The sequence below is a fragment of the Camelus bactrianus genome, chromosome 1 (genome assembly GCF_048773025.1).
Source record: "Camelus bactrianus isolate YW-2024 breed Bactrian camel chromosome 1, ASM4877302v1, whole genome shotgun sequence".
Lineage (NCBI taxonomy): Eukaryota > Metazoa > Chordata > Mammalia > Artiodactyla > Camelidae > Camelus > Camelus bactrianus.
The window spans coordinates 56,993,121-57,008,264 of NC_133539.1; the positions used below are offsets into that span (position 1 = coordinate 56,993,121).

Genomic DNA, 15,144 nt, shown 5'->3' on the forward strand with positions numbered 1-15,144 from the left:
ACTGGCCAATACCGCTGTCAATCAAAGACTTTACCTACCTTTCTAAATTTTCCCCTCCCCCTTTCATTGGCTCTTCCTTCGACCTATCCCTAAATTTCTTCCGCGCCTCGCGACCTCGGAACTTGGCCTTTTGGAGCCTAGGATTGGAGCCGAGGCTACTCCCGCCCTTTGACGTCCCAGAGCTCTCCGCTCCTTTCGCGGAGCGAGGGGGTGGCTCGGGGGCGGGGCTTGCCTCCCACGGCGGGAGGGCGGAGCCTGCGGTGGAGGTTGCCTGCTCCGTTAGGACCTCGGAGAGCGCCGGGCGCCGCGACCAGAGGGACTGGAGAAGCGGCTGGAGCCGGGCGGGACCGACGCCTGCGAGCCCGCGTCCTTCCGCACCCTCTGTTTTCCGGGCTGGCAGGCGGCTCGTGGCGGCTGAGGAAGGTGCCTAAGTCGAGAGTCAGATAGTCATCCCTCTGGGACGCCGACGCCGCCGTCCAGCCGCGGCTCCCTCACACCTGTGTGTGTTTGTGCGCGTGAGCGCTCGCGCGCGAACGTCTCCGTGAGGGTGTTTTGTGTGTCCTTCGGATGGGCGCGCGAATGTCTGCGTGAGGGTGTTTGTGTGTTCGCGCGCCCAAGGGCGAGAGCCCCTCGTCTAGGCGCTTAGCCCGGCGAGTGACCGCCGGAGCGGCGGCTCTGCTCGCCCAGCAGGCTGAAGCGGGACTCGGCCGCAACCGTCGCCACCTCTGCCTCATGTCCCCCGCCGTGCTGCGGGGAGAGCGGACCGGCGGGCGAGTGTGCTGGCAGCTGCAGGCAGAGCCGGGCGGGAGGTTTGGGTGGGAGGGGAGGAGGGGGGGGCAGAGACGCGGGGAAGGAAGGGGAGGAGGAGGGAGAAGCCAAGGCAGCCGGCGACGCCGCTCGCCTTTCCCGTCGGCTGTTGCGTTGGGTCACCCGCAGTTGCTTTGGGGTCCGGTCTGTTCCTTGTGGGGAATGGAAAAAGGCCTCCCTGCATTTCCTACTGAGAAAAAGGGAGCGTTGAAGATGATGGGGGAGAGCCCAGAAGGTGGTGGCAGAGTAAATACCAGCTTTCCCCCCCACTTCCCATCATTTTTCTGAAAATAAGATACTGTGAGCTCAGCCTTTAGGAGGAAAGCCCGCCTTTAAGAGAGAGAGTCTTGGTCTCTTGGCCCCTGGTTTGATTGTATAATAACGATGATATAATGCTAATGACGATGATGACACTGCCTTTTATTTTTACCGGGGTGTTGATAAAGCGTAGCTACAGCTGGGGATAAAGCCCTTAAAAAATTGATGTATGAGGAGGAAATATTGTTGCTCTCGGAGTTGTCTTTAAATTTTTATTTTTGAAGGATATGCTTTTTAGAATTAAAATTTGATAAACTGAAGGCTTTTTTTTTAAAATCATTTAAAGCCAATGCTCGTAAAATGGGGACTGGCTACTGCCATGACTGATGAAAAACTAAACACTTTTGCCCTCGTACAATTCTCTGTGTTTAAGTCACCCTTTCCTTTGAATTTCTCAACAGTTTTTGAAATGAAGAAGTTTAATTTTCGGAAAGTTTTGGATGGCTTAACTGCCTCCTCCCCTGGCAGTGGTAGCAGCAGTGGCAGTAACAGTGGTAGTGGGGCTGGAAGTGGTTCCGTGCATCCAGGAGGGACTGCAGGGGTTCTCAGAGAGGAGATTCAGGAAACCTTGACTTCAGACTATTTCCAGATTTGTAAGGTAAGTTTTGAATTGGCTTAAAACTTATTATTTCTTTATTTTGCTGCTGTGAGGAAATACACACATTAGGTTCTGGAAATTGTTGAGATGCCAGTATCAATCTGGTGCAGAGAATTCTGTGAGTAGGTCAGTTTGAATTAATAGAGCTATTCTAGGCATCAACGTCAGCATCAACTTAAAAAACAATGATAGTTTAGAGGGGAATAAGCAAACATAAGAAGTAGAATCTTCAAGATAATATTAAGGCCCAATTGTGGACTTTTTATTGTAATATTTATGTATGAATAGTAAATGGAAGGAGAAAATCATCATTCTGGTTAATCCTGTACTGTCATTCAGAGAAATTAATTTTATTTCATTATTCAGTATAAAATGATTAAAGGTATTAAGATGTTGCTAGAATTAAGTAGGTAATAGCTAGGTAAATATATTCATTTTTAAAGACCTACTGATATTGTTTAAAATTCTGAATAAAAATACCCCTGGATTCTTAAATTCTTAATAAACAAACAAACAAATGCCAAATGGGCTTAATAGTTAAGAACTTGTAACACTTGTAAGAACTCAAAAACAGCCTATATTCTGGTTTAGTGAGGAAACATTTTAGGTAATTATACTGTAGTGTTGAACTTCTAATAAATAACTAAAAATAGATATTCTGATGGGGGGAGATGAGAATTTACCAAACAAGCATTATGTTAATATAGAGAGATACTGTTCTATTTTCTGACACAAAGTGATTTATAATTTTTATTGTCCTTTTTTGGGGGGTAGTCTAGGAATGTCATGTGCAATGAAAAAGTTAACAAGTTGTTCATATGATGCAGATATTGTTTTATAATTGTATTTTAATACATGAGAAGAAATAGTAAATTTTTAAAATTATAGAAATTGTTTAATTTTTAATATTTCAACACAAATTTTTTGAAATTAAAATTATTTTTATAGTAAACAAATTATGTATAAAGGGAAAGTTTCAATTTTTGCCTTAGTTTCTGTTCCCAGTAGGGTTATAAAAACATTAAATCTATAATTATTAAAATATTATATATTAGTTTACATAAAAGCAAGTTTATTTAGAATTAGGTTAGATATACAGATTTGATTCTAATCTACCCTGTGAAGTCTATATACAATACAATTTTGTATACAAAGGTATATACAATTTTGTCCTCACTTTGAAATAATAGATATTTTGTCAAATTAGGGAGGAGCTTAATAGTGGTCATGAGGCAAATGTGTCCTGGAGGTCAAATTTGAACTGCTCAGCAGGGGAATTATGCCCTAATTCTGTAATCTTTGACGTATTAGTATTACCATTCCAAGACTCTGAAAAGATTTCCAAATTCTCTCAGTTCATGAATGTCATAGTGATGCAGGAGAGTTTTAGTAGAGGTAAAATTGATATAGAAAAGATAAATTTCTGAAACAGAATGGCATGGGTCTGTTGAGTTTATAAAGCTGGTAGAGAAGGTATTAAGTAAAACATTTCAGGGGAAATGGGTGAATGCAACAGAGGAAAATGGGGTATATAATCTCCTTTCTATTTATTCAGACAAAAAAGTCATGCAAAGTGGCAGAAGTTAAATATGTACTACTTCAAAACTATGGTAGGAAAAACACTGGCCTAAGAATCAGAAAATTTATATTTATTTAATGCTCTACCACTTTCTAGCCCTATAGTCTTCGGCAAGCCATTTATCTGCCTTGAGACTTGATTTTCTCATCTGTAGTATGGTAATAAGTATTTCTTCTTACCTAAGAGGGTTGTTGGGAAGATCAATAAGACAAATTAGGTGAAGGCAGTGTAGAAGTTGGAAAAGGCAATGAAATGTATGTTTATATTATTGTTAAAGTTTTAAAATCACCTTGTTCTTGGTGGAATGACTATAACTAGTGGGTTATAAAATATTAGATAACAATTTATAAAGAAATTATATGGATAGATAGCTATTTGAGCTAAACACTGATAATAATACTGAAATCTTAATGGGGAAAGTACTATGACATTTTTGGATAGGAATATAGTTAATTTTAAAAAGTGGTTGTATGACTTTAGGTTATCTGGATGTAATAAAATATGTTAAGATGGATTAAGGAAATTTCAAAATTAAAACTGTTACTAAAGTGGGGAATTCATTTGGAATCACTGATTAAATATACAAAGAACATTCTAATCTGAGTACTAAGCAGTTGGTATCTTCTGAGTACTTCTACCTTTTCAACATGGCCAAAATTAAAGTATAAGTGTAGAATGTGCTCTTTTGAAAACCGTTTTCCTCTCTATTATTTGATCAGTCATCAAGTCCTATGTATTCTATTTCCTTAGTATTTCTACAATTTATTCCCTTTTCACCATCTCCAGTACTTGTTCATTCTGTCATATTTTCTTGCTTGGTCTCTTGAAATCACTTCCTAACTGATCTTGTCACCTCTTGTTTTACACTGTTCTAATTCATTTTGTTACAATGATGATTATTTCTAAATTATAATGTTAATTATGTCATTTTTCCTGCTAAAAATTCTGTTGGTTTCCCTAGAGCAGTGGTGATCTACAAACAAAAATATTATGTGAAACCACAGTAAATAACATCTATTAAAACAAATAAATATGGTACTTTATTGGCATACATTTAAAAAATAAATTATAATCAATTATTCAGCCCCACAGGAGAGTCTGATATACAGTTAGTCAGTATTGAGAACCAGTATAGTTGGTACTTGATATACTTTATCAATAAAGTAGCATATACATGGGTGGTTGGTTAGTTGAAGAGATTAAAGCATAAATTCATTAATAATGCTATATCTTAAGCATTTTATTTTTTAATGTTTTTTCTTCCTTTTTTAGTTTTAGGTGGAATTATTACAGTTCGACTGCACATATACATTATATTACATGTAAATACATATATACAATATACTGCACTTTTTTTTAGTTTACATATATGTACTGATCATTGTTTCTAAGCAAAAATTAGAGCTTTAGCTTTTTAAACTTACATGGTTAACAAAGGAATAAAGCCAACTACAAAATAAGAATCAATAGAATGTGGTAATCCAATCATAAAGGACAGTCAAATGTGCTTACACATATTCAAGAAATCAGTCATCTAAGTTATAAATAATAAGTAGTTCATTTGTGTCCTTATTATTATTTTTTTAGGTTCCTCATCTAAATGATGTCATGTGGCATTTTCCATTGTTTTCTTTTTTATTTAAGCATTTGATTTTAACTGAAAATACAACTCTACATCAATTTACAAATCTTTTGATAAATGACAGATTTCTTTTATTGAGTATTGGTTCTCTGATTGGAGTTCTGTGTGGACTTCTAATCCACAAACCATCCCAAATTCATTATCTACAATCTTCAGTTTTAGTTTGTTTAAAGTAGAATAAGGACTTATATGCTTTTGGAGGAAACTTAAGTATCAGATGAGATATACACACACACACGCACACACACGTATACATATATTTATCACTGTATAAGTGGAACTTAAGACTTCATGTAGTTTTTATATGTTGTAATAGTTCTTCAAATACATCTCTCCTATAAATAAAAACATATTTCAACAAACAAGTAAATTCTAGATGATATGTAACACCTGACAATTTATACCCATGTGTGTATAATCTCAATGAATAGATATATATATATACAGACATATACAAAGTATGGATGAACATATGTATATATGTGTGTGTATGTATTTTCTAGATATATTTTATGTTCATCCCTGTAGTTAACTGGCCCATACCTAATTAGTCTGGGAGCAGGAGAGTATGAGTATTCTAGCTAGAGAATTTCCTAGTTTTAAGCATTTAATGAACCATTAGTATCAATCTATGTTTTATGAAGAGAATGGAGAGTTATTGTTCATCTAGTAAGTTGGTTAAATTAAAATGAGCTTCATCTGTAAGATATCCCATTTGACCTTCATAACAGTACTATAAAGAAGTCAAGGAAAGTGTTAGCATTTTGGTTTTACTGAGATATCTGAGGCCAGAGAATTTAAGTGGTATCCCTATATCTCCAAGTTGGTAAGAGACATAGCTAAGTTTAACACTCTGGTCTTTGATTTTCAAATCCAGTACTTTTTCTGCTTCATTTTTCTTATTCATTAGAAAAGGGAACATGATCAATTCCTCAGGAAACCTAGAGACTTTGAGATGATAAAGACTATTCTGTTACCTCTCCCTTAAAACTACATCCCAAATCTGACCATGTCTCTTCCACCACATCTCTTGCTTGGACTATTTTACAGCCTTCCAAGTGTTTTCCCTGCTTTCACGCGGGCTTTGCCATGATCCCCATCTCATAATAGGTAAAAGAATCCTTTTAAAATTTAAATCATATCATGTCATTCCTGCTCAGAACTCTTCAGTGGCTTTTCATTTGTCTTAAAATCAAAAGTCCTATTTTGTCTTTAAAAGCTCTAAATGATCTGGCCCCTGACAAGACATAATTTTCAACTATTCTTTCTGTTACTTACTCTGAACCAGCTACATTAGCTTTTTTACTATTTCTCAGGCTTTATTCCTGGCTCAGGGCTTTTTGCATTTGCTGTTTCCTTTACATGGAACACCTCCCCCCCAAATAATTATATTGTTCCATTTGCATCAGTCAGTTCTTAGTTCAACTCTTAACTTCTCAGATCTTCATTGACCTCTGGTCATCCTGTTTACTCTCTACCCTTATCCTGATTATTTTTTATTGATAACACAGTACAATTACCTGTTATTTGCTTGTTGTTTGCTTCTCCTATTATAATGTAACTCCTTGAGGGCAGAGGTTTATTTTGTTTACAACTGTTTCACTAATTCATAGAACAGAGCCTGCCACATAGAAGGCAAATATTTGTTGAAAGAATGAATGAGTAAGAGCAAGGAATCTGATAGAGTGATGTGTTAAGAGCGAAGTAGATGTCATTTTGAACATCCTTTTGGGAAAGGCTTTTATTAAATACATTTTATATTACATAAACACAAGGAAACCATTGAATGAAGGAGTGGCACAACTTTAGGAACATGTTATGTACTTTTCAGAAAGATATGGAAAACATTGTAGAAAAATTCAATTAAATTTATTTCAGTTTTTATGAGGAAGATACTAGGAACGTTCTTGTTTCCAAATGATCTTTATAGGGGAACAATTCAGAAGTATTAGATTGACAGTGACAAACACATGGGATGTTCTAGACCTAATTAACAAAATAGACAAAAATAAATATATCACCAGAACCAGATGGCATAATTCCTAAAGTTTTGAATAAACTCTTAAATTAGGCAACTCACTATTCATCAACATTTATAAGCTGTTTTTATAAATAGTCATGGTGTCAGAGTCAACATGTAGATAACTAGTTTAACTTCCACAGGGAAATGGATTTGTAATCATGATCTTTATACCAAACATAATATCAGATCTTCCCAACTAAATAGGTGTAAGATCAGAAACATAGTCATGTACTGTGGAGAGTTGGGCTGTCTAGGACCCTGGAAAGCTGAAAGATTAATTGCCTAGATATCCCTTCTCCAGGTTTTTCATCATCTCCATAATTCTTCTAATTTCATATCATTTTACTTGGGAAGTTCTGTAACTGAGATTGGCACAAGTCAATGATCACAGTTCCACATTTCTGCAACTTTCATTCATTAAAAGAACTATACAAGAATCCCTGAGATGTGTAGACTTGTCTCATTCTATATTTACAAACTGATAGAATTGAAGAGAGTACAGTTGACACTGCAGGATAACTTATTATGGTTAAAGTGTCTGACAAAGACTTCATGCTCTTGTCACCAAAATGGACAGTAGAGGATAGACATCTTTAAGAATAGTAATGGAGGCAAACCAGAAGAATTAAACTACCTTAGGATTAGGTAGGATTGAAATGTGAACAAGTTTAAGAACCAAAAAGAATTATAATAAATTTTTTAAGAACTAAAAAAAAAAAGCCAAGTTTTTCAGTACTCCAGACTTTCTACTTTGCTTATCCTAAGAGCATAAGGGTGCAGATTCAGGCTCAAGTAAGGGAGTATAGGTTTGTGGGAAGTAAGTTTACAAAATTTTTAGGTTACCATAGATAACAATTATGTTTTCTCACAAAAGGTCCTTTGGTCCTAGTATATTGTCAACAAATTGGGTTGTTGGTCTCACTTAGTATGGCAGTTCTTACGTTTTTAAAAACAAACAGTGCTGTCATGCTTTGTGTATGTCTCAGTATAGAACTAATTTAAAATCTTACATGATTTCTAGTTTGTTTATCTGTTGGGTTATTGCTAGTGATCTAGTGATTAAACCAAATTCCTATTTCTTGAATTTTAGTGCATTTATGCAGACCCCTTCTGCCTTCCCTTGAAAATGTGCCTGTGAGAAATCATAGGGTTAAGTTCTGTTGTTTACTTTTAATGATAAAATGATCATATTGATTTCCTGCATTATAGTTCTATGACCCATTTACATATTAGTTTAATAGCAGTAACTTTGACTATCTCCATTAAAGGTTTCAAGTAGAAACCCTGTTTTAAGCTTTTAAATTGAGGGTTTTTTTTTACCATAAGAGAGAATTAGGTTTTTTTTTTGTTCCTACTTAATTGTCAAAATAATGTTCTTTATAAAAGATTTTAGTTATAATGACAGTTCTTATCTTTTTCATTTAAAAAAAGAATATAATTTTTCTTAATTTTGTTAATATTTAAAAGATAATCTTTTAATGTATGTTAAACACAAATGTGTTTATTTAAAAATATGTATTAAGTATACTGGGGAATCATTTCTAATTTTCTAAGTAAAGCTAAAAGTTATTTGTGAGGACTAGTAGAAAATCAGTGATTACATTTTTAGAAAGCAAAAAAATCATATTTAAAGGATTTATAGAAGGTGGTTGTAAAGAATAGAACAACACCTCCAAAAAGTACATAATAGGCCTACTGTGATACCTATGAAGAGGCTTAGTTAAGGGGAGCATTCATAGTCACTGAAGGAATACAACAAGAAGACATTTTGACAAGTTTATTGTTCAGAATGTATTTATTATACAGAGTTAAAAAAATGATTAGGACATAAACCATTCCTAGCCAACTGACTATAGTAAGAGTGAAATTATGTGTTTTTGTTGATTTATCAGTAAAATCACTTATATTTTCTGGACTTATGTAGGATATTAGAAGAGTATGATTTTAGTTCTATTGGAGTCCCCAAATTACCAATCATTATAGGTGGTGTAGAGAATGATTTTGAATACAATGATGATATATAATCAATATAATGAATTTTAATTAAAAATATAGTATTTAATATTTCAATTTTAGTTGTATCTTATAATTGGATTATATATATCCAGTAAGTATCTCTTGAATTGAATGTATCATAAAAACAGCATCATATTGAGATATGTACATTTCATTATAAATAATGGTGGTTTTAGATGTAGGTTTAATACCTGGATTTAAAAAGTAGGGTAGCGAGAGAAAACAGTTATGTTTTTTCAGGTTTTCTGCTCTGTTAATCACCTATAGATTTCAGTCATGTTAGAAATCTAGTACTTTACCTAAATGAACACAATAAAATTGGGTTGTCAAGAAAGTTGATTGCATTGCTTAATGTTCAGTCTAATTTGTTCATTGTAAATTGACTAAAAACCTGTTTATATATCTGCAAACCAAAAAAATTTGAAAATTAGCAGTACAGTAAATTAAGAAGTTAGATTAAATCTGGAGGAAATGCTTACAGTTTGTAAACATTTAAGTAGATGGAAAATGTAAAGCTAGCAATGGAGGCATAGGAGAACTGAGCAGAATGATACGAGGAAAACTCAAGAGTAGAGGCAGATAATCTGAAACTTTCTTTGGAAAGAATATTAAGAAAGAAATTCAAGAGTATCTCAGCACTGCAGAGAGATAAAAGATGGAGAAAACAAAACAAATGAAAAACAAGCAAACAAACCAGAAATACCAAAAAACAACTGAATTAGGCCAAGAGGAAGTTGATTAGGGTAAAAATATTTTCAGTAAGATAATGGATGGAATTAAAGTCACACTATAATAGAGAATAGAATGGATAGAATGGATAGAATCTGTACTAGGTGTGTAAATTGATTTCATATAAGAGAAAATTGTTGGAAATGTAGCAGAGGTGGTAGATTCTGATAGCATTTTGGTATATCGTAGGAGGGGGAATGCAGTTGACCCACAGAAGAGAAAATGAGGCTACCAGAAAGGGAAGGGTAGGGTGGGGAGTAGAGGTATGATTTGCCCCTTAAAATAGTAAGGGTATTTGTTTTGGAATTTTTTCTTTACTTGAGGAGAATACATATTTCATTTGAATTCTCAGTAAACTCTGTGCTTTATCTCCTTTCAGGTAAATAATGATAAGTGATTCTACTAGAAGATTATATTAGTTTCCTAATTCTGCTGTAATAAATTACCAAAAACTTAGTGGCTTAAAACAACATAAATTTATTATCTTGCAGTTCAGGAGGTTAGAAGTATGAAATGGGTGTCACTGGGCTAAAATCCAGGCTTTATAGGACTGCATTCCTTTCCGGAGGCTCTAGGAAAGTGTTTACTTTCCTTTTCCAGCTTTTATAGGCTACTCACAATTCCTTGATTGTGGCCCCCTCCTGTCTTCAAAGCCAACAGTGATCAGTTGAATCTTGCTCACATTGTATCACTTTGACTCTAATTTTCCTGCTTTCTTCTTCTATATTTAAAGACGATTGTATAACATTGGGCCCACCAGGATAATTCAAGATAATTTCCCCATCTCAAGGTCCACTGATTAGCAACCTTCATTCCATCTGCAACCCTTAATTTCCCCTTGCCATATAACCTAATATATTCACAGGTTCTTTGGGGAACCATTATTCTGCCTGTCACAAAGATGCTCATTACTTCCTCCTGTCTTTTTTTTTTTTTCTTCAGTTATTTTATGGAAAACAAAATAACAAGAACAGAGACGATAGTATTAACTCCCAGCTTCAACAATTATTAACTTTGGAAGTCTTCATCTCCCATTTCGTTATTTTAATGCAAATCCCAGACATTATACCATTTTATATGTCAAAATTTCATAGATCAGATGAAGACTTCCCCCCTCCTTTTAAAAATATAAACCCCAAACCATTGTCACACCTAAAAACATTAACAAAAGTTCTTTATATAATCTAATATGCAGTTAATGTTTAAATTTCTTTAATTATCCAATAGTATCATTTTATAATTGAATTGTTTGGATTAGGATCAAAACTAAGTCCACTTTTCATTTTCACCTGACGAGCTTATTTTTTAGTTCAGTTTGTAGAATGTCATAGAGTTTGTTTGTTTTAAGATCAGCTATCTTGTGCTTTTGTGTGTGTTGTTGGAAACAGAACTCTGATTCCTTTCTGAACTGGAGGACTAGATATGAGGAACTAGGTGAGCTGTACAGTGTACTACAAGATGAAAAGTAGACTTAAAAGTTATTTCTAGAGATGGTTACATCTTTTAAGGAATTGGAAAAGTAATATTTTAAGTCAGCCTGAGCTATTCCTACTTTATGTTGCCACTGTGGAGTCGATTGCCCTGAGAATATTAGAAAAGAGGAAAACAGAGAAGACATAGGATATATAATAGTGAATAATAAGAGTGGAGTAGATTCTTTAGGTTGTACTCAATGGTATTAACTTTTATCTAAGAAATAGGTTACTGGAGGAATAGTGTGGGATACAGTTGCACATATCTCTTAACTAAAAGATGAAAAAAAATCAAACATTTGCAAGGACTCACTAAACAATACTTATATAGCAAGAAGCTAAAAGTGGATTGGTCAAGTCTATTAACTTAGATTTCTTCTAAGTTATAGGATATCCAAGATTCAGATTAATAGGCTAAATATACTTGAAGAACTGAATTGGAAGGCAGTAAGAGATTTCTTTGATTTTTCCAGTTTCATCTTAGCCAGAATTCCTTTGTTATTTGAGGTAATGTTCAATACTCTTTTTTATTTTGATGTTATTGAGGTATAATTGATATATAGCCCTGTATAAGTTTAAGATGTACGGATAATAATTTGATTTACATACATCATTAAGTGATTATTACAGTAAGTGTAGTGAACGTCCATCATCTCATATAATTACAAAATTAAAGAGAGAGAGAAAAAATTTGTTTTCTTGTGATGACAACTCTTAGAATTTACTCTCCTAACAACTTTCGTATATAACACAGCAGTGTTAAATTGTATTTATCATGTTGTACTTTGCATCCCTAGTACTTATTTATCTTATAGTCAGAAGTTTGTACCTTTTGACTGCCTTCATCCAGTTCCTCCCAACCAACTTCACACCATACCCTCTGCCTCTAGTAACCACAAATCTGATCTCTTTTTCTATGAGTTTGTTTGTTTGTTTTTGAAGTATAACTGACCTAAACATTACGTTAGTTCCTGTAACACAACATAGTGATTAGAATTTCTATATATTTCAAACTGATCAATATTCAGTACTCTTTTCTTTTGACACAGATATTAGGTATTACCCTAGGCATTAGGTGATTTCATTTACTTATTATGTACATTATTTATTATGTACTTATTTATTGAAGGCCTATTTTATGTATAAGTCTATATTAGGCACTTTTTAGCTGGGCCATTTTTTTTTTTGGAATGAGTTGGCAAGGCCATCTCACACTATATGAACCATTTATATTTTTGTGTGATTAATGATTTGCATCATGTATACTTTATTTTTTGTAACTTTTATGAAACTTCCTCTTTTATTCTTTTTTTTAATGAAATTTTAAAAATGGCTTAAAATCTTTGCTTCTTCCCTCCTGTTTGTATTTCTAGTGTTTTTGCATCATTTTTAGTGTATTTGCTGTTTTGCTCTTCGTCCTTTGCTTACTTTATTTTCTATTTCTATTCTCTCGGCTAAAAGCTCTTTTATTCTAAAATGAAAAAAACCTGGAAAATGTTTAAAATATATTTATTTTGTCACAATTTTCATTCTCCTAATGAGTCTAATACTCTCATTGGGACTATTAACATATCAAAATAACTCTTTTAAGTCATAGATTCTTTTTTTTATTCATTGCCTCTTAAAAGGATTAAAAGGTGTTTAATCTTGATCTGCTCAGCATAATCCTCATAGAATTATCTTCAAATTATGCTATTTGATAACCTAATTTCTGTCTTCATACAAAGCATTTATTACTTTTATCATACATACATTTACCATAAAATTTTTATTTAAATTAAACATTTTTCACACGCTCATGTATTTTATTCTGAGGAGAGCTATAGGTTTAAAAAACTTAGAGTTAAAGATAAATTTTGAGAGATTAGGGTGCTAAGAGCTGAACACTTGAGAGTTGACAGCTGAAAGCAACATAGGAAAAAGCAGGGAAGGAAGAACTTGAGATATAATTTACACATACTAAAATTCATAGATTTTAAGTGCTCAGTTCAGTGAGTTTTCATAGCTATATGTACTTATGTAAACATCAGTCAAAATATGATATAGGATATCTTAAATTTTCTTAAAATTTCTTCCTGCCCCTTTCCAGTCAGTTTCCAACTTCCACTTCTTTCCAGGGGCAACACATTTTTTACTTTTATCACCATAGCTTAGTTTTGCCTGTTTTTGGACTTCATATAAATAGAATCATACCATATATATATATATATTGTCTGTGTGTCTTCTTTCATGTAACATAGTGTTTTTGAGATTTGTCTTTGTTGTTGAATGTATCAGAAATTTGTCTCTTTTTTATTGCTGAGTAATAGTCCATCAGGTATTTTTATGAAAAGTTACATTTCCATTATAAATATAAACATGCTTGTAACAAAATACAGCAGAGTAGAGAGAAAAACACTCCCAAATTATTCAAATTCATACTTTGAATCCTCAGGTACAGGTAATGATTAGTGATTTGGGAGGGTACATTTTATTTCAGTATTTTTTATGTTTAATTTTTTGTTATGTGAAAATAAATGACCACCCAAATGAGAACAGAGGCTGCTTTTTCAAAGTTTGTTACAGTAAGGGAGTCAGCCACCATTGCTTGCATTTGGCAAAGACTCAAAGGCCAGCAAGGGAATGGGGGAAGCTTTATAGTGAAAAAAAAGCTTAGGCTTCAGGTATGCTCTGTTTTTTTTTTTTTTTAATCTACCTATTTCTTTATTTTTCCCTTAGGTTTTTTTTTTTTAAAGTATATTTTTATTGAAGTATATAGTCAGTTTACAATGTTGTGTCAACTTCTGGTGAACAGCACAATATGTCATATAGGAACATACATATATTCCTTTTCATATTTTTTTTAACTGTGTTACTACAAGATATTGTCAGGTATGCTCTTATTGGAGGTTGTTGGAATGGGAAGCTGTAGGCAGACTGACTATAAGTGGGGCATCTTTATGACTGGTTTGGGAGTCATATTTGGCTTTCTCATTAGTACTGAGGTTGAAGTGTGATGGAGGAGGGGCCTACCAAAAATTAAGGAACCTGACAGTCATTGACCAAGCCCTAATGTTCTGGGATAATAGCTTCAGAGGTTGTGGTTTGGCTTCCTGGAATGGTTGCTGCAGGGATTGTAGTTCGGTTTCCTGGGCTGATTGCTGCAGAGTTTGTGGGACAGAGTTCTGTTGGCATACCTTGTTCAGTGTTATATATTGTACTATATGTTCAATCTCAGTTGTATTTTGGTATGTGTTATTGATCTTATATAGAATTCTACACCCTAGGACTTTTTTGCTTATCATTAAACATAAATGTTTTATTTCATGTTGTGATGAGTTTTTTTTTTAATTTTAATACTTTTATATTTAAAATTTTTTTAATTGAAGTACTGTCAGTTACAATGTGTCAATTTCTGGTGTGCAGCACAATGTTCCAGTCATACATATAGATACATATATTCGTTTTCATAGTCTAAGTTTTTTCTTAACATAAGCTTAATGGCTTTATAACAGTCCATTTAGGGGATGCACTTTGGTTATTAGTGGAAATGGAGGCTGTTTTAATTTTTTCCATTCTTTTAATAATGCTGTTATGAATGTCTGTGAGCGTTAAGCCTTCAGCATATTTAGTATTATTTCCCCAGACTATATTTTTAGAGGTAAAATAGTTGGATTATATGTCTTGCTGAATTACTTCCCAAAAGGATTCATCAATTTAAACTCACTTTAGTAATATATAACTGCCAGTTTAATGATACAGTCACCAGCTTTAGATATTAAAAAATATATTTTCTAATTCAGTAGATGAAAAAAAATAGAATTTATGTAATTTTAATTTATATTTTTTGATTATTTAATTTCCTTGATAATTTCCCATATATTTATTAACCAGTTGAGTTTCTTCTTTCATGAATTGTTTTTTCGTATCTTTTACTCTCTTATCTGTTGATTGTTAGTAATTTTCTATTAGTTTGTCTAA

The 15,144-nt window shown here is 33.7% G+C and overlaps 1 protein-coding gene across 3 annotated transcripts in view; it reads left to right on the forward strand.

Annotated features, from left to right (window-relative positions):
* Positions 1 to 292: 292 nt before the first annotated feature.
* Positions 293 to 15,144, forward strand: part of STXBP5L (syntaxin binding protein 5L) — a 290,135-nt gene continuing 275,283 nt past the window's right edge. For all 3 annotated transcript variants that reach the window (XM_074364363.1, XM_074364371.1, XM_045507179.2), the window contains exons 1-2: positions 293 to 423; positions 1,527 to 1,723. In XM_074364363.1, coding sequence (XP_074220464.1) covers positions 1,535 to 1,723 — 189 coding nt within the window. In that variant the 5' untranslated portion in view covers positions 293 to 423; positions 1,527 to 1,534. The remainder of the gene's footprint in view (positions 424 to 1,526; positions 1,724 to 15,144) is intronic.